Source organism: Mizuhopecten yessoensis, unplaced genomic scaffold, assembly GCF_002113885.1.
Source record: "Mizuhopecten yessoensis strain PY_sf001 unplaced genomic scaffold, ASM211388v2 scaffold3151, whole genome shotgun sequence".
Classification (NCBI taxonomy): Eukaryota; Metazoa; Mollusca; class Bivalvia; order Pectinida; family Pectinidae; genus Mizuhopecten; species Mizuhopecten yessoensis.
This window is the reverse complement of record NW_018404901.1, coordinates 142959-162661: the sequence shown is the minus strand read 5'-3', so window position 1 is coordinate 162661 and position 19703 is coordinate 142959. Positions and strand designations below refer to the sequence as shown.

Below are 19703 nucleotides of genomic sequence, written 5' to 3'. Positions count from 1 at the left end.
TTAAAGGAAAAGAAATCATAGTTGAGTGCTATCATTTATGCCTATATAAAGTAGGTCAGTGTTTCTTTAAAAAGGAACTGTGGTCAGGGGATTTGTCAAATGCAGGAAAGGGTAGAAAACTTTCTGTTTGTCATAACTAGATCTACAAATATATTACTGACAAATCGGGATAAAATAACCGTCATGGGAGATATGATAGATAACATTTCCGTACCAGTATGTGTGTTAAACTTCATATCACCTGTAGTCTAGATGTGTGAGCTAGCAGTTGTGTTTGTGTGTTATAAACTCCAGGTCGACTCGCCCACATTTTCAATCACCTGGTAGAATTGAAAAATGTGTTGGAAAAGATCAAAGGAGAACTACTAACAGCAATAAATGTGGTTTATATTTCATGGCCATGAAACAACTACCACTGTTTTGGAATTCCGTTTCGTTAATTTGAAATCTAACGGAGAACAAAATTTTAAAGATGGGTGACAATCATCAACAAAGGGGAAAATTTAACAGGTTTGATTAGAATGCAGAATTTACATGAAACAGTGAGTCTCTGATCCCATGAAATACATATTGCATGATGTCACTCGCTGCAAAACACCTGGTGTGTGCTACACTGTAGTAAAATTGCATGGCTATGCTTCTCTGGTAAAGGGCGATCTATCTGCATGTACTAACTAAACTCACCGATTTATTACGTTGCACCTTGTTAAAACACTTGAATGAATTTGAATGACTTCGTTATAAAGATTGTCTAGCAGGTTGTGTGATTGCTATGTACTGTAGATCACAAGCATGGCCTGGGCAGCCTTGTCTAAGGGCCGAATTCTATTCTCTAACCGAATGACAGTCAGTCAGCACATGATTGAAAGGTGGAAATACAAAATAATTATATCGGTAAGAAAATCAGGTAACAAAGTCTTTGATGCAGTTCTTTATGTTGGTGACTTTTGAATGTTGTATTGGGCATTACAATTTAAAGATTTGGAGATTTAAAAGTGTGCTTGCATAATTTACAGATTTTGTTGTAGATTTTTAAAAACTTGGTCCTGTACATATTATGTAGTGTGTGATAGTTGAGCTTGAAATAGAGAGTGTCCGAGATTGTCCGTAAATAAGATTGTGATGTTAACATAGTCCTCTTTTTCTCTTTTTATTAGTCTTGTGTGTGAAACTTGAACTTACATAGAATTCCACATTACACAATGTCAGTTGTTACCAGATATATTTCTTTAAGGATCCCTGTCCCACTACACTGTGTTTTTTACCTTAAGGATCCCTGTCCCACTACACTGTGGTTTTTACCTTAAGGATCCCTGTCCCACTACACTGTGGTTTTTATGCCCCACCATAAAATGGGGGGGGGGGGGGGGGGGGGGCATATATTGTTGCCCTCTCCGTCCTGTCCCGCCCCGTCCCATCCCATCCCATCCCATCCCATCCATGAGCGGGCATATTTGTGTCTTACAGACATTTTCTAGTTTGTTTATCGATTAACCTCCCCTTAACTTCCGTTTGATATAACTGTAGAACATTAGGGACAGGACATCTCCATTGACTTGATAGTTCATTTGTTTAAAGCCATATTATAACAATCTAAAATCCCTTGTTTGAAACTGTGTCTATAGCCCCGCTAAATTTTTACAATCGGAACACTGTTATTGATTATATTTCGATTATTTCATATTTATTATATTTTCATGAAAAAGTCCCGCAAGGTATTTTTTTTTTACGTAAGGAAATGCTTCGGCAACACTATAATCCTAATAGCTAGTGTCTTATGCGTAATTACAGTTAAAGGTAGTAGGTACAGGAATCCTTCATCCTGGTATAGGTTTTTACAAGGGAAATAACTTTGTTTGTTACCTCCCCTTTCCTTATCTCCCTTTGAGATGGAACCGAGTGATTTACTATAATACTTGTCATGGTTTGAATTATTCTCTGATGTGCTAAACAAGTATGTTCAACCTTATTAACTCTTATTGGAAAATAAATATAATAATTATGGTAAGTGGGAGATTGTTTTGTCCTTATATTTTAGTATGCTGTGAAATAATGGAACCCCATATTTGATTTAATTCTGATTTTGAAATTGATTAAGAAATTCAGATATTTTTTTAAATTTTCAAACTTGAAAGAAGATTCCTGAGTGTTAATTTTGCATTTGGTTGAGAATTCAGGTTAGAAGTTCCGTCTGAATTAAACTAATTGGATATCATGTAACAAACGTTGTCACACGAGTGTTCTAGGCTACACTTTGTATCGTATCGTGATCAAGGCCAATTTGGTTTTTGGAAAAGAGAAAAATATTAACAACAAATTTTCTTGATTGTCCAAGTATTTGTTTTTCATTTAAGTGTGTCAATATTTTTTTTCTCCATAATTCAAGTATTAATCTCCAGAAAATTTATGATTTAGATTGATAAAATATATAAATAAATGACCCACTTTTGCAGATGCCTGCAAAATGTGTCTTAATTCGCAATAGTTTTGTTTTGTTTAACAAAATGAAAAAAAATCTATGTCTTTGCGTCCAGTCAATCAACTTTGGTGACGGTTAAAAGGAACACGACTGTGGTCTCTGTTCTTATACTGCTGCCAATAGGTTCTATATATTTCTAACCTAAAATTGTAAATCAGTTCTGACAACTTGATACAGGTATAGTACACAGGCCCAGGGCACATCCATTGTGATAAGGCAAGCACATCTATGTATATCAATCACTTATATATCTATATATATATATCACAACACTTTTCTTAGAGATCAATATGGATTTCAATATCATCACTGCATCATGAATTGGGGGCTGGGAGGGCACTGCAGAATCACTGTAACACAAATTATATATAATCATATGTAGAGAACTAATTAAACCAATCAGTTTCCAGTGTATGTTGGAAAAGAGTATAAATTGAAAATCACATTTTAATCAGGGCTTGTCGTATCTGCTTGAACATATCATATTGTATGCGGTAGATGGTATCAGTGACGCCATGTCGATGAACATGTCTTCAAATCATGAACTTGGCTCCAAAAATATCTTTTTGTCATTTTCCATGTTATTTACTTCAATTTGAAAATCTTACGAATAGTTCGTTATTTTCTGTCAGCATCGTTTTTTTAAGCTTCAAGTTAAATTAGTTTGTCAATTTACCAATGAATGATAATGGCAATCATTTTCATACACAAGGTTTTCAGCTTTTCTTATCTAAGAAAATTTATTGTGGAAAAAGTTCTAGAAATTGAAGGAGAAATGCTTGGATGCCAATTTCTGTTTGAATATAGAATTTGAATTTAATCCGTTATAGTTTTGATGAATAGTACATTAAGATTATTTTATGATTCTTTAGGTTTAACTTGTGTGTAATTTGAATTCGATTTTTATTTTGAGAGAAATAGAAAGAGATGATTCTGTTTGATTTGCTTCAATACAAACATCAAAAGTCACCAGTAGAATTGAGAATAACTAATTTGTATGTTTAAATGTTAGACCTCCAGCTGTGTGACCATTCTGTTGATTTCTTACTCTGTCTATTGAGCTTTGACTGTTGCATATGACTTATCTTGAAAAGCTGTACTATATACGAGGTGTCTCCTTCTGCCTTTCCTCCGACAGCGTATAGCCAATATATTCACCAAACGTACACAAACGTAAGACGACCACCTCTCCCCGACTACCGCTCTGCTACGCAAATGGCACAGTATGCCCGCCAGAAGCACACGTGGCAGCTGGAACGAACGCGCTCGCATGATGGTGTAGTGGGCTACCACCAGAACGGCGAGATCTCGTCGGGCGATAGGCATTACAGATCATCAATGGATGGTAGGTGATACGACCTCCCGCTAGGGTTTCTGTGTGTGGTAGGCTGTCTGTCTGTTACGACACGTTTTTGTGTTAAAATGTCTTGTTTGTCTAGAGTGTCCATCTTGTTTTGTATTCAACACGTCTGATTTCGATCATTTTCCAGTTGTGTCCCTTGCTGTGCGAGTTACATTTTGAATGTAACTGCTTTCGTGGAAATTTGCCTTGTGGCTATATTCATATATATCGTTTGTTTTATGTGTTAATGAATGTCACCTGCTGGTTCAGTATCTGTTTGTGATGTCACAAATAATTTGTACTAAATTTAAATGAACTTGATATGGTGACAATCATAAACCGCGTCATGTGATTCGCTTGTTTACAGCTTTTAGCCAATCAGCATGGCCAGGTGCTTCACCAGACTCGTAAATCTTGAAGGTTCGTCAAGTTACAATCTTGTGTGGGAATGAAAACAGAATTACCATCCTGTGAACCTGAACAAATCTAAACCCTGTAACTTTATATGAAAATTGACAATTTTAGCATGATTCAGACAATTCCTTACAAACTGTAGCCAGAACTGGCCAGATTGCCAGCCGTTAATAGATGTCTATCAGATTACAGGAATAAGAAATGTTTTCTACAAAAAAGAAGCTTCAAGATCGATCAACTTCACCGTCCAAAGATGAATGAATATTTAGAAAAATGATTTCAATATTTCATTTTAGGAAAAAACTTTATACTGCTTATATAATGAAATTGTATATAAATCAACACTGCTTTCAGTCATATTGAAGAGAATTGTTTTAAAATCTTGAAAGAAATACACAAATTGCACTGAAGTTTTTAAAACGCTCTACCACACGAGAATTGTTTAGTTTGATCCAAGATATTCTTGCTGCACCCGTTTGAGTGGAAATGTATGTTAAATAAAAACCATTTGGCATTTTGACAACTGACAATTTTTCCAGAGTTTTCAGACAAACATGACTTGTGTCAATTTAATACCTCGAAATTTGCATCACATGTAATTTGGCTTTTACGTCTTCTTTCATTGAATCCTTTTTTATATTAAATACAAGTTTATATTTTGAAGATTTAATAAAATAACGCAGTCAGTTCAAGGGGGGGACAACTTCAGAGAAGGTTATTATTTTTTAATTTTTGTAAAATTAATATCAGTTATCAGACCTTTGTCATTGACTTTTATTTATGTCTCAGAGACTCCAATGGAAAGGAAATAATAATTGGTCATTTTGATGAAATGCTGAATGGTCAGTATGAAAAGAAACTGGGTAGAGTATAGATATAGTTAGATTGGAAAGTAATAAGATTGTAAGGTAATAAGATTGTAATGTAATAAGATTGGAAGGTAATAAGATTGTAAGGTAATAAGGATTCATTTGTGAGTGTTTGACTATGATTGAATGAAAGAAAATATAACAGATGAATTTATTTGCAGCACCGATAATTACAATTCTAACCATTCCACAAACAGCATGCTGTTTCCTTCCTACCCGATTCCCCCCCAACCCCCCCCCCCATCAACTAACTCTAACCGACGGGTGATGTTGACTGCCTAGCTTTGTATTGTAAACAAACTTTGGTGACATTTTACTTGGTGAACTGGTATTGTTATGTTAATGCTGAACTTATTTTAATTACATTTATTATATGTAGTTTTATTGCACCCTTTATTACCCCAAGGAAAAATTACTCTGAATGGTTACATTTGTACAATTTTAATTGATTTCAATTGATTTTAATGTATGCGCTTATGAATTATTTTGATTAGTCGTGACATCAGCGAATTTTAAAAGTATTTGCATTTAACTTAATTGTATATGAAATGCAATTCATTTTTTTTTCTTTCAAATATTTAACGAAAAATTGTCTTGAATTCAAAAAAAATCATGAAAATTCAATTTTTTACTTTTGCATACTTTAACAAATTCTGACAACATTCCGTATTTACTTTCTGTTCTATTTAAGATAGTATCCTCCTCTTGATTTTCCTTCTGATATATTAAGTTACAGATATCTCTATAGTTCCTAACCGCCTGGCATTCCATCTATGCATTTTGGCATGAAGAGTTTGTGAACCTATTTCTCCTACTTTCACTAGATCGTGCTAGGGCAGCTGTTTTTATTATCGCCCTTAATAAAACTTTCTCAAAAGTTTGCGGTTCAGCTGACATAGTTGTAATCGTGAATATTTCCTATGAGTTATAGTATAAATGTTGTTAATGGTGAACCATTTGAAGCCGTACAAGGCCTAACGGTCAGATGCATGTGTGTAATATATGGTTGTTAGTGATGTAAATTTGTTGTTTTCTAACAAATATTAATTTTCAGAATTGAGATATTGTTGATTTCTCCAAGAAATAGTTGTTGATTTAAAAAATAAAAAAAAATAAAAATGCTAAGTTTGTTTTAAACTCATTCACCCCTGAAGACACATTTGAACTCTTCCAATTCAACAGTTGGAATATAGTTCATTATGAAATTTCAGGGGTGAATGAGTTAATAAAAAAAACAAAGTGACTCAAGCAAACTTTTGACACAGAATGTTCTTTGCATGTGCAAAAACAGTATTATAAAAATATGTTTACAAAGTTGTAAATTTACCAAACTAATATTATTGAAATGTTATGAGTATTTGCAGGTTAATTTAAACACACTATAAATGAAACGTTATTTTATGACTTTTGAAACAGAAACAGGAATCTCAACCCGAGGGTGAAGATTTTTAATTTACCAAATAGGCGGCTTGCTGAGTGTTTGGCTACTTGAGAATGTATTCCTTAGAGTTGAAATTCCCCACCTCAAGTGGTGAACGATTCTTCATCTCCTACCCAGTTGACCTGGTAGTTGTATTGTTGTCGTGACATACGTTGATGTATTGTTGGCTTGACATACGTTGATGTATTGTTGGCGTGACATACGTTGATGTATTGTTGGCGTGACATACGTTGATGTATTGTTGGCGTGACATACGTTGATGTATTGTTGACATGACGTCGTACATTTGTTTTGACTGGGAAATCTCCTTGTCTCAACCCGAGGGTTAAACAAGAATATGTTGCACGGAGAAAAATGTGGATACACAGGTCCAGGGTAAGAGAAAGACTTATCCCACTTAGGTGTTGTACATGGGTCATGTGGATCTTGATACACAAAACTGGTAGAAGATAAAAATAAAAAATAAAAAAAAATAGAAATTTATTATTATGTTTTTAATGGTGCCAAAAAAAAAAAGGGTGTTTAAAAATATTGTATATTATAAAGAAAAATTGCATAAGTACAATATAAGAGGAAAAACCTGAAGTGCACACTGTATGTATGGTGAGGCATGGTAGTGTCGGTACAGTGAAGTCATGACAAAGAGAGGGTTCGGAGGATATCCATTAACCAGAAATTACCTGTTTATCAGTGAAATGGGACACCAGCTGTATTGACATAAAAGCTGTCCCATAAACACGCTATTCTTAAACAGAGTTTGAGTGCATTTGTACGTAAATGTTTCACCTTTATAGACTAAACCAGGTCAGTTACAGAGCGTGACTTGAGAGAAATGTAGGGGAAATACCCAGAGTGTTTGTGTGTGAGAAATGTAGGGGAAATCCCCAGAGTGTTTGTGTTTGAGAAATGTAGGGGAAATCCCCAGAGTGTTTGTGTGTGAGAAATGTAGGGGAAATACCCAGAGTGTTTGTGTTTGTGAAACCGTAGGGGAAATACCCAGTGTGTTTGTGTTTGTGAAACCGTAGGGGAAATACCCAGAGTGTTTGTGTTTGTGAAATTAGTTGTGTTGCACATATGATACCTTGCTGATGAGAAATTTTAAGTTATTACATGTACTCAGTGGTACAGTTCAAACTGAACCCTTCTTAATCTGGCAACCTGTGTATATAAACCTGCATCCAAGTCCAACAGAGGTAATCTGCAGAGATGTAACCCATGTCATTTAGAGATAACCAGCCTGGTAGAACAGTGTCAATTAGAGATAACCAGCCTGGTAGAACAGTGTCAATTAGAAAAAAATAAAAATTTGCGTTCATGCACCAGATCTTCACCTTGTCAAACAATGTGAAGTAGAAGTAAATCTGGAATCCTATATGTTCAGAATAGGTGAAAAGTTTTATACTATTCAATGTCTTCTTACACCAGAATTTACAGAATTCCAACGTCATACAACATCTCCTGCCTTCAATCTTGGCTACATCGAGACATTCAACATAACCAAACAAATGATGAAATCCATCGCTATGGGTAAATTTCCTTGTTTACGACCTGTAGTCCGAATGAATCCATACAGGCAGGTCCAGAGCATGTAGAAGTTGTATAAATGGGTTTAACATAAAATTTGTTTACTATCATATTTATCCTGCAGTTAGCCCAGTAAGCTGACACATAATCTTTAACTCAAAGTGGGACAGGGCTTAAATTACTATAGGGCGTGTTTTGGCGGTTTTACTGAACTTCAATATATAAACCTGGGCTTATTAACAGACACAGCCTTACAGCCGGATAAATACGATACAACAAGATCGTCCTGTAATGTGAATTACCTAACCCTGACCTTTGAACTTGTCTGACATGTTCTTTTGTTCTTGTAGATGCTGAAGAGGAGCAAGTGTCCGCAGTATGATAGGCGGATGGTTTCTCTGGAACTGCCATACGCTGGCCAGCCAAGGTTCAAGCCTGGACAACTGACCAGTGTCCAGGGGCAGCTGACCATTGGTCAGCATGGACTAAGTGCAATAACAGGAAGAAGTTTTGTCTGATATCTGTGATAATGGTTACAGGGAAGGAGGGGCTAGGGCGGACGTCGCTCGGACTCGTGGGGAAAATGTTGTATCCGATCACATGGATTCCGGTGGACCCGATTTGTACCATTTATGCGGAACGTGTCGTATTAAAATGAAGTGTTTTCTCCATGGTGTCAGGTCATGCTATATACTCTCGGGGACGATGCCATTGTGGCCCATTTTCTAATGAACATCGCTCTACAAGTTCTACATTTTCTCCACTCCCAGCATCTTACATTGACTTCTTGCTGCGTGTAGATTTTGTGGATTCAGTGGATTTAGAAATGTGGTGATCATGTGGAATAGTCATCCACTTGATCAGGATTTGGTCCAGATGCTCCCATAGAACCGTCGCCTGTCAAAATATATACATCCATAGCAGGATGTAGTTCTAGTCTGCTTGTGAAATAGTCTTGAATATTCATCGATGATAATCATTATTTCATGAGGAATTCATGTCATGATGGATTACTGCGCGGGATGACCGTTACATGACCTTCAATTCTCTTCAGAGAACACTCAACTTCATCATGTGATGTCGTGTTTGTCAGCCAGTTTGGAAATACACTGTAGTGATGGAGTGAATCTCATTTAAAGTCATCATGTGGATTAGGAATTCGACCTAATTGTTTGTGCAATGGTTCTGGGAAATCTATGTACGATTGAGACAAAATTGTCTTACGACCAAAAGTCACAATGGTTATTGACTGTGATATTGAATCTCCGATCTTAACTATTAATACCCAGAGTACATTTTACCCAGAGAAAGATGCTAGTGGTTCTGTTCTGTTGACCGAGATGAATTACAAGTACTTCGTGGTACACTTCAAACTTTACAGCCTTGTTTGAGAAACTCTGATTTGAAGGTATTGCACAGACTTAATTCAAATACTTGTTTAACATCGGGTTATGCTGGTGACTCCCACAGAGCAGTTCAACCTCCATCGTGTGACGACTTGACACTGAGATAAACAATCAGCAGATTTACCGTAAAACTGTATATAACTATACAAAACGTGTATAACGCGTTATTGACAAGGCCAGTGATAAAGTGTAATATATATATTTACACTGGTGACCTGTTTAACTCATTTGTATGATGTAGCCAAACTCACTGATATTGTCAGCATTGACATTCTGACCTTTGACACGGTGCAAAGGTCAAGGGTGACGAGGATTATGTCGGACTTGAAACCTGAAACAAATAGTGCTACAGTGGAGAGGTGGCAACATTGACACTTTTACTCTGAAGTCTATGCAGTGGTGCCATTTCATTTAGATTTTGTTGTTGTTATTGACAATTAATTCTACGAGCTTCCATATGTTCCATATCATATTTGTCTTGCACAGGTCTCTGTTGTATCAAACTAACTTTGCTTCAGATTTGATCCACGAAGATAAAATTGGAAATTATGATGAAAATGTTTTGCAATTTATTTAAACTTGAAAGAAAAAGAGCGCATTCTGGCAGTCAAAATTACTTCCTTGACAAATCAAATTATTAGAACATTTCGTAGTCGGGTTGAAAAAAATAGATATTAAATATTTGACTATCAAGCATATCAAGCTAATTAGTGTTGCTACAACAGAGCTCTGGTTTACTAGTGTGGCTACCTTACAAACTGGTAGCGATGAGACTTTGACCGGTAACATCTATATCTCTCCATGGTACGACTCATTTTATTTATTTCCTCCATTCCCTCATATTGTGTACGTACCCAGTCTTGTTGGTAAACAAATACGCATTATACAAGAATTATAATTGTATTTCGATGTATCTTAAAAAATTCAAATTGTCCTCGGGAAAATTTCAAGAAATTTTGGACAATCAATTGCTGCATACATTAAATTTAATAAAAAAAGTTAAGACATATTTTTTACTTCAGTACTTCATTATAAAGATACCATAATGGTTTGGTCTTTTTAAGTATTTTTTGTTATAACGAAAAAAACAGAACCTGGGAAAACAAGAACAGTTAGACCAATTTGGTGTTTTTTTTGTTTCCAGTTACCATACCTATACCCTTTACTTTTAAGGCTGATTTCCAGCAAGCACTGTCGAGTTTACTCTCCTATATACGGTAATTCTTATAAAAATGGAAGTATTTAATTTATTACCCTAAATTTTTTCAGACATGTAACAGGAAATAAACGTGTTTTATTTGCCTTACAGTACATGATTAATATGTTAAGTTTCAGTTACTGTAGGTTAGGTTTGCAGAGTGTAAACTAGATCTGACACAGATGAAAAACAGTACTATTGTGTCGGGTTTTGGCAAACATCGAGTTTGTGTTAAGTTTTAATTTAAGCAATAAAAAGTAAAATGTTTAGTGTAAAACATTGTCTCCAAAGTACTTAGCACAAAGACTATCTTCTGACCACTTTGTCGTCACGTCCCCCGCTGTGATACATTTGATAAATGGGATGCTAGTATTTCTTCTAAAACTAAGCTTATAACATATGATTATATTTGGTTATTAAGACATTAACCCCTGAAATTTCATAATGGACTATTCCAACATTTGAAACGGATTAGTTCAAATGTGTCTTCAGGGGTGAATGAGTTAAGTCAGTAAATGCTAGAGGTAGCCTCTATATATCCACAGTGGACCTTCAAACACAAGTGATCGTAGTCCTTTATGAAACACATTTCCTTATAACATTGCAAAATTTACAAGTATGGAATTCTGTTTGTTACAAATATAATTAATTAAGTTCACTTTGAAATATTTGGAGACAAAATTGACCTAGATTTTTTTTCTACGCTCTGTTGTTGATTGAAAATAATTGTTCACATTAAAATGATCAGGATTGGTGATCAATGTTTGATAGTATGGACCATGAAGAATAATTTAAGGCCAAACAGAATTAACTTATACTGTATAAAGACAAAATAGGAACTGTAGAGCACTGCAGATCCAGATATTACCAGTGCTTGACTACAGAAAAATCAGGGGTATGCTATTCCACTAGCTTAACGCCCCCGGAGCTGGTCTATTTTATGTCATCGCTCAATATTTACTGTGAAAATACTTTTAAAATAAGTCTTTAAAATCTGCATGGGGGCTAGTGCTCTAAATATGAAACAGTACATGCCTGAAAACCTGGTAGAGGGTTGGCAGTACTATTTAACCCTTTCACCACTGTGGACCACAATGGACTCATCCAGATAAAGCTATGGTAGAGTCTACTGAAGTTAACTAGGGGTGAAGGTAGGGAGATTAACCTGAATTAAACATATATTTTATTTGGCCTTACTCCGATTTGATATCTGGATGTAGACCCAGTGAAAGTCCTTAATGTCTAGGAACATAAACCAGGCTAGATATGTACTTGTCTGCTGATACAATCGGGAGCCTAACCCTCCCCTGCAGATTATAAGTCATATATTGAAATATTGATCACAGTAGATAAGGCTAGCTATGGAATGAAAATATATATGGTCCATCTCCTCTAACACTCAATTTGACCTGATAACATTGTCAACTGAGTAACAGAAATAAGAAAAATAGGTAAGCTTAAAAAAAATCAATATTAGCACTCAACGCTGACCATAGATTGTATACTTAAATGTCTTCATTTGGTGCTTTAAAACTTAAATAAAAGAGAGTTGATCACATTTTACAGACTACCAAGATAAATAACACTAACATTATATATATACAGCATTGATGAGCGGATTCTGTGTTTTGTGCACTTTACTTTTTCCTTGTTATTTCTGATAACTATAAGATCGATAATTATAAAAAGAGAACACCAATCTATGCCATGTATATACATATGTATGAAGTAAAAGTTCTGTAATCAATATTTGTTAAAAACTTTCATAAAATAATGGAAACACCGATACTTACATCACAGCCTGTGTAAAATATTTCCATAGAATATAAAACTATAGGTATACCAATAAATGTAGAACTGATGCGTTTACAGTTAGTTATACGTAGGATTCTGTTTAGCAGCCTTGTACTTAAGAACTCCGACACCGTGGTAGACACGGGAGTGACCGTGATATGTGTACACTACAGAGGTACTGGGTATACACTATAGATACATTATAGTTTTAACTTATTGAGTGATACATACGGGACTAGTTTGACCTGTATACTTTTTGTTATTCAGTACAGTATTCTTGCCTGAATTTGAATTGTGTCGCACAGACTCATTCTCATTTTACAAACAAACTATTGTATTATTATGAAATATCTGAGTTCTGTAATATATACAATGTAGAAATGAAGCATGTTTAACAATTTATCCTTGTCCACAGGTTCATTCAAGCAAGACTTGATTTAAGTCTGGAGTCAGATTTACAAAGATTTTTGTCTGTCTAAAAATACCAAAAACTTGTTGGCAGATTTGGATGTGCCCTTGATTTAAGTCTGGAGTCAGATTTACAAAGATTTTTGTCTGTCTAAAAATACCAAAAACTTGTTGGCAGATTTGGATGTGCCCAACAGAACTGGCTTTATCAACAAACATTTCAAAAAAAAAAAAATTGCAGGTATAGTAACAATTTAAAAAACATTGTTTACAAGACACGAGTGTAAACCTCAGATTCTGTTAGTACAGGTGTGTAAGCACAAGTCTTAACTTCTGATAGAAAATGAACTTTGCTTTTTTTGGATGTAGAAAAAAAAGAGAAAATAAATTACATAGTGCAAAGTTGTGTGACCACACTTCATGGAAAACATATGATTTTTAAAAATATTTTTCTGTGATAGTATTCAGCTTAATAATTAACCATTCAACAACATAAACTTCTCAGCGGTAGGCAGTAATGGTTTCGGTACAATCCTTTTTAGAAATTGCTTCAGAAATGAAAAACACCTCCAATGTTCTCTATAATGATAGATATCATATAGTGCCAGATTCTCGCACTATCACTTCCAGGTGTGTTGGTGTTATCCAATGAACAGCCAGTATTCTATCATGTGATGTACTAAGTGGATTATCCTTTGTTTTACTTTGTAAATTTGACTCGAGTCTTCAGCTTTGTTTATAAGACAGAATTTTGGTGTTAACAGAAGGGATTTGGCAATACTTGTGTTGATTTGTTTATCTGGCTACATTGAACATATTTGATTCATTAAGATCTGAAATAATATGCAGAACAAATATGTGTATTAAGCCTCAGATCACGTCACTACATTCACAAATCTAACAGTGTTATGAGATTTATATACGTTTGTGCCAGAGAAATTGTATCTTGTCTGTCAGAGAAGTGTGTGGATAAATCTATATATGCAAGAAGTGTAAGTGTTATGTTTGTACTAGACTTAATGCAATCTAAGTTGAATGGATGGACGGAGTGCTCGCTGAGAAAAGGCGGTGTCCTATGTCGCTGTACAAGAGGACATGTGTAGTTGTTAGTGTAATGAAAGTATTTGGATCATATGTCGCATTTGAACAGCATTAAAACATTTAAGCACATCAAAAATATTGTAAAACAAGTTCAGCATTGAAGTTACATTTTCAAATTGTTACCAAAACTTTGTTTTATAAGAACTGGATTAATTGACTTACAATTACCAGATCACATGTGGGTGATTGAAACTAGTTTCATCTAGCTTAAATTACCAATTATTATAAAAAAAAAAAATTGAATTCTGTAATAAATTTGTTTTTAATTAAACTGAAACATAATCATCCTGGAAGATCAAATTGATCACTATTTGACAGCGAACAAAAAAGGGTTCAAATATTTACTGACAAATTTATGAGAGAGAAAAATGGGAAAAAACTTTGCAGAACTTGACTACCAATGTTTGGTAATGCTAAGAAGACATACAGCTAGACATTGAATGTTTTATTTGACAGATTTGTATTTTTTCTGGATTAATATTTAAACAAGAGCTTTTTAAGTGAGAAAGTTGTATGTTAAGGCCATATGCTACCTTGCACAATATACTGGTGATTTGTATTCAAGTTATCTTCTTTAAATATATTTAATTTGTATTATGTTATGATCAGAATAACTTTGTTCTGTGCTTTTCAAATTTATTTTGTTATCAAATATGTATTGAAACCAGGACCACATATCCATTTCTATGAGGTTTGATTCATACATGTTTCTTAATGTGGAATGCTTTTGGAAAAGCAATAATTGTCTTAGTAAGGTAGCATATGGCCTTAACAGAGGGAACTTTGAAAAGTTCTAAAGCATGGTCAGAATATTTACTCTAAGTTTATGATACAGAAAGAGATTTATTTACACAGTTATGATAATGATACAGTATTGACAATTATTCAAGTTCCTTCTCCAAGGTTCCCCTCGGGATCCTGGGAAATATATTGCAGTCACAATCAAGAGAAATAAATTTGGTAAAATTTATTGATTTTCAACTAAAGAAATAAATGCAGAACTGTTCGTTCAGTCAAATAATGCAATTGATTTATTTTGGTATGATGGGAAAAATGACTTAAGGAATGCTGCAGTTTATATTACCAAAAGAAACCTGCCCAAAGTGAAACCTGCCCAAAGTGTTGTGCTTGGGTGTGATTGTTATAAGGGTTTCCTACTTGCTATCAGTGTTAATAGGGAAATCTACCTCCTTAAAGTCTTACAGTACAATGTGAAATTACAATAGAAGCTGGATGTACAAGATTACCATAGAAGCTGGATGTACAGGTATCTCAAAATGCATTTACATAAATCGTTCTACAGAAACACCAACTGGTGTTAAATATAAACAAGGTTATGATTTATAAAATCATAGCCTTACCCAAACATTTCCCATCATGCATTGTAATGTCCATTGTCATAAATTGAACACGTTGAGCATGAAAATAAAGACATGTACAGTTTATAGTAAGGATGTCTGTGTTTCTGGTTTCTTTAACTGCGGGCTGTTATCATTCTCACCATTATCGTTATGTATGTTCACCAATGAAATATAGGTTTTATGGTCAAAGGTGATCATTTCATTGTTCTAAAAGTACACTTGCACATAATAAACTAACAACCAATCATAGCTGCATTTACGTGGAAGAATTAATAAAAATACCACCGCCTTTTTTCTGACACTATATTGTAATTTCACATAAAGATTTATTTATTAGGATGAAGTAAAAATCAAAGAAACCATAAAATCAACATTCCAGGACAGTTTTAGAATATAAAGACATTGGGAAATGAGGAGATATCAAAATAAAAGGAAATACAGAACGTAACAACTCGGGAGGATCGCCATTTGACGCCAGTGATGATTCCAGGAAATATGTCCATCAAGGAAGATGGGAGCCACAGTAAATCTTAAAGACATTTTAATTTACCTGTCATTCATAAAAATACATCAAATTCAAAAATTAATGAAAATACAGGTAATTCTTACCAGGATATAAAACTATATCATCATTTAGACAGAATCTGACTTAGACGGTCATCGTATTTAATGTTTTTTTATCAATAAGGAAAAAAAACTGGCATTAAACATAATTTCAGTGCCATGGTGTCAAATCATTTTCTTTGAACTCTGCTTCCATATTCCATTTTACTTTTCAAATACCTGGTACCTCATTGTGTCTGAAATTACCGTTATTCTCATCCATCAACTTACTGTAGTTCAGAGTGTGATTAATTCTATGTAATAAATTCAATGAACAAAGTTACGACGACTTCGGGGACTGAAGGTCATGCAACCATAATCACCGGGAATACGAAGTAAATAAAAGAAGATTTCAGTCGATGCGAAAAGATATCAGCAAAAATCAAGAAACTTGTAAATCGGAGTCGGGACCAGGTGTTTCTTAAGGGTAAAGCTTTTATTGCATCAGGTTCGCAACCATCATTATGTTATGGTGCAGCATCCGTCGTCCGTCCGTCGTCCGGCGTCCGGCGTCCGTCTGTCCGGCGTCAACTTTTTGCTTTAAACAACTTCTTCTCAATAACCAAAAAGCCTAGGGTACTGATATTGGGCCTGTAGCATGCTTGGGTGAAGGGCTACCAAGTTTGTTCAAATGAATGACCTTCAATTATATTCAAGGTCACAGGGGTCAATTGTCTTAAAAAAACTTTAAACAACTTCTTCTGAATAACCAAAATGCCTAGGGTGATGATATTTGGCCAGTAGCATGCGGAGATGAAGGGCTACAAAGTTTGTTTAAACGAATGACCTTCACCCATATTCAAGGTCACAGGGGTCAAATATGTTTAAAACTTTAAACAACTTCTTCTCAATAACCAAAATGCCCAGGAGGATGATATTCGGCCAGTAGCATGCTGGGGTAAAGGGCTATCAAGTTTGTTCAAATGAATGACCCCCACATATATTCAAGGTCACAGGGGTCAAATATGTTTAAAACCTTTAAACAACTTCTTCTGAATAACTAAGAAGCCTAGGATAATGATATTTGGCCAATTACATGCCAGGATAAAGGGCTACCAAGTTTGTTCAAATGAATGACCTTTACAAATATTCAAGGTCACAGGGGCCGATGATATTTGGTCATCAACAGGCTGGAATGAAGGGCTACCAATTTTGTCAAAATGAATGACCTTCGCCCATATTCAAGGTCACAGGGGGCAATATATGTTTAAATCTTTAAATGACTTGTTCTGCATAACCAATAGGTCCAAGGTTATGATATTTTGCCAAAAGCATGCTGGGTTGGAAGACTTTAAACTCTGTTCAACCTAATGTCCTTGTTCGACATTCAAGGTCACAGGTGTCATATGTTTAAATCTTTTAATAGGCTCTTATGAATCAAACACTGATATTCTTCCTGTAGCTGCATTTTAGTCCACTTTTAAGATTACAAGTGTGAGATTAATACCAGGTGAGCGATTCAGGCCCATTGAACATGTATTTTGGACGAAATCCGGTTATTTCTCTGTGCTGTCATGTCGAGCCTTACACATCCTTCCGTGTCAAGTTCTACGTCTATTTAGTCAAGATCTACATTTCTATTCGACCAAGAACACGTTTTACATTTCCTGACGTTATTAGAATCTTGTTATTGAAAAGAAATATTCTTCTCAAAGTACATGTAAATAAATGCACCGAAGCAGGATTTTTCCAAAACATGCAGGTTTCGTTAAGGCATATCCTACAGGAAGTTTATCAGTACAGGTAAATGTCTGGCTCGGCCTACCTGTAGATATGACCAGGTGTTTTAAGGTTTTATCTCTGACCCACTGGCTCGGCCTACCTGTAGATATGACCAGGTGTTTTAAGGTTTTGTCTCTGTCCCACGTGCACTGACTCGGCCTACTATATGACCAGATGTACATGTGCTTACGTTTTGTCTCGGACCCACTGGCTCGGCCTACCTGTAGATATGACCAGGTGTATGAAGGTTTTGTCTCTGGCCCACTGGCTCCGCCTACTTTATGTGTCTATGGCCCAGATAGATAACAAGTTTTAAGTAGAGAGGAACTTGTCTCTTATTTGACCTACAAGAACTGTTTTATAAACTTCCTTTTACGAGGAGTACATAGACATAACCTGGTTGCTGGCATACGATTTAAAGTCGTATCGATTTCAACCATAACTTTTCTCGTTATTATTTGTGAATAACTTGTCAATATTTGTAAAGTGAATTGTGTTTTGACTCGAAGGGCCAAGTGAGCTTATGCTGTGGTGCGGCATCCGTCGTCCGTCCGGCGTCAATATTTTACTTTAAACAACTTCTACTTAATAACCAAGAGGCATAGGGTGATGATATTTGGCCAGAAGCAAACTGGAATGAAGGGCTACCAAGTTTGTTCAAATAAATGACCTTCACCTATTTTCAAGGTCACAGGGGTCAAATATGTTAAAAACTTGAAGCAACTTCTTCTGACTAACCAAAATGCCCAGAGTGATGATAATTGGCCAGAAGCATGCTGGGATAAAGGGCTACCTAATTTGTTCAAATAAATGACCTTGACAAATATTCAAGGTCACAGGGGTCAATTGTCTTAAAAAATCTTTAAACAACTTCTTCTGAATAACTAAGAGGCCTAGGATAAGGATATTTGGCCAGTAACATGCTAAGATGAAGGACTACCAAGTTTGTTAAAATGAATGAAATTGACAAATATTTTGGGTCACAGGAGTCAAATATGTTCAAAACATTTAAACAACTTCTTCTGAATAGTCAAGAGGCCTAGGGTGCCTAAATTTGGCCAGTAACATGCTTGGATGAAGGGCTAGCAAGTTTGTTCAAATAAATGACCTTGACTTATATTCAAGGTCACAGGGGTCAAATATGTTCAAAACATTTAAACAACTTCTGCTGAACAACCAAAAGGCCTAGGATGCTTACATTTGGCCATTAACATGCTGGGATAAAAAAAACTAGCAAGTTTGTTCAAATAAATGACCTTGACTTATATTGAAGGTCACAGGGGTCAAATATGTTTAAAACATTTAAACAACTTCTTCTGAATACCCGAGAGGCCTAGGTTGATGATAGTTGGCATGTAACATGCTTTGATGAAAGACTACCAAGTTTGTTCAAATAAATGACCTTGACTTATATTCAAGGGCACAGGGGTCAAATAGGTTTAAAACCATAAATGATTTTTTCTGTATAACCAAAAGGTACAGATATTTTGCTAGAAACATGCTAGGTTTGAAGAATATATACTCTGTTCAACCTAATGTCCTTGTTCGACATTCAAGGTCACAGGGGTCAAATATGTTTAAAACCATAAATGATTTGTTCTGTATAACCAAAAGGTCCAGATATTTTGCTAGAAGCATGCTAGGTTTGAAGACTATATACTCTGTTCAACCTAATGTCCTTGTTCGACATTCAAGGTCACAGGCGTCACATGTTTTTATGAATCAAACACTGATATTCTGCCTGTAGTTTTATTTTAGTCCACTTTTAAGATTACAAGTGTGTGATTAAAACCAGGTGAGCGATTCAGGCCCATTGGGCCTCTTGTTCATTTGGATATTCTCTTTCACATAAATTGCATCATTAATTTATTTGTATTGCCTTTGAGTTACATGCCAGTGTTTATTAAGAGTAGATAAAAGGAAATAATTCTGAAATGTTATCAGGATTTCTATTGGTATCTAGTTCAATGCCATATAATGTATGTTCAGCGGTGACAGGACATCCTTCAAAACCGAAAATGTGGAACTCGACTACTTTTCC

General features: G+C 35.2%; 1 protein-coding gene across 15 annotated transcripts in view; it reads left to right on the top strand.

Annotated features, from left to right (window-relative positions):
• The window catches only part of LOC110447077 (rap guanine nucleotide exchange factor 6-like), a 136323-nt gene extending 124191 nt beyond the window's left edge, over positions 1-12132 (top strand). For 14 of the 15 annotated variants that reach the window (XM_021492515.1, XM_021492502.1, XM_021492507.1 and 11 more), the window contains 2 exons: positions 3618-3824; positions 8420-12132. In XM_021492515.1, coding sequence (XP_021348190.1) covers positions 3618-3824; positions 8420-8451 — 239 coding nt within the window. In that variant the 3' untranslated portion in view covers positions 8452-12132. The remainder of the gene's footprint in view (positions 1-3617; positions 3825-8419) is intronic. The other variant, XM_021492508.1, reaches the window with a different exon arrangement.
• Positions 12133-19703: the final 7571 nt, after the last annotated feature.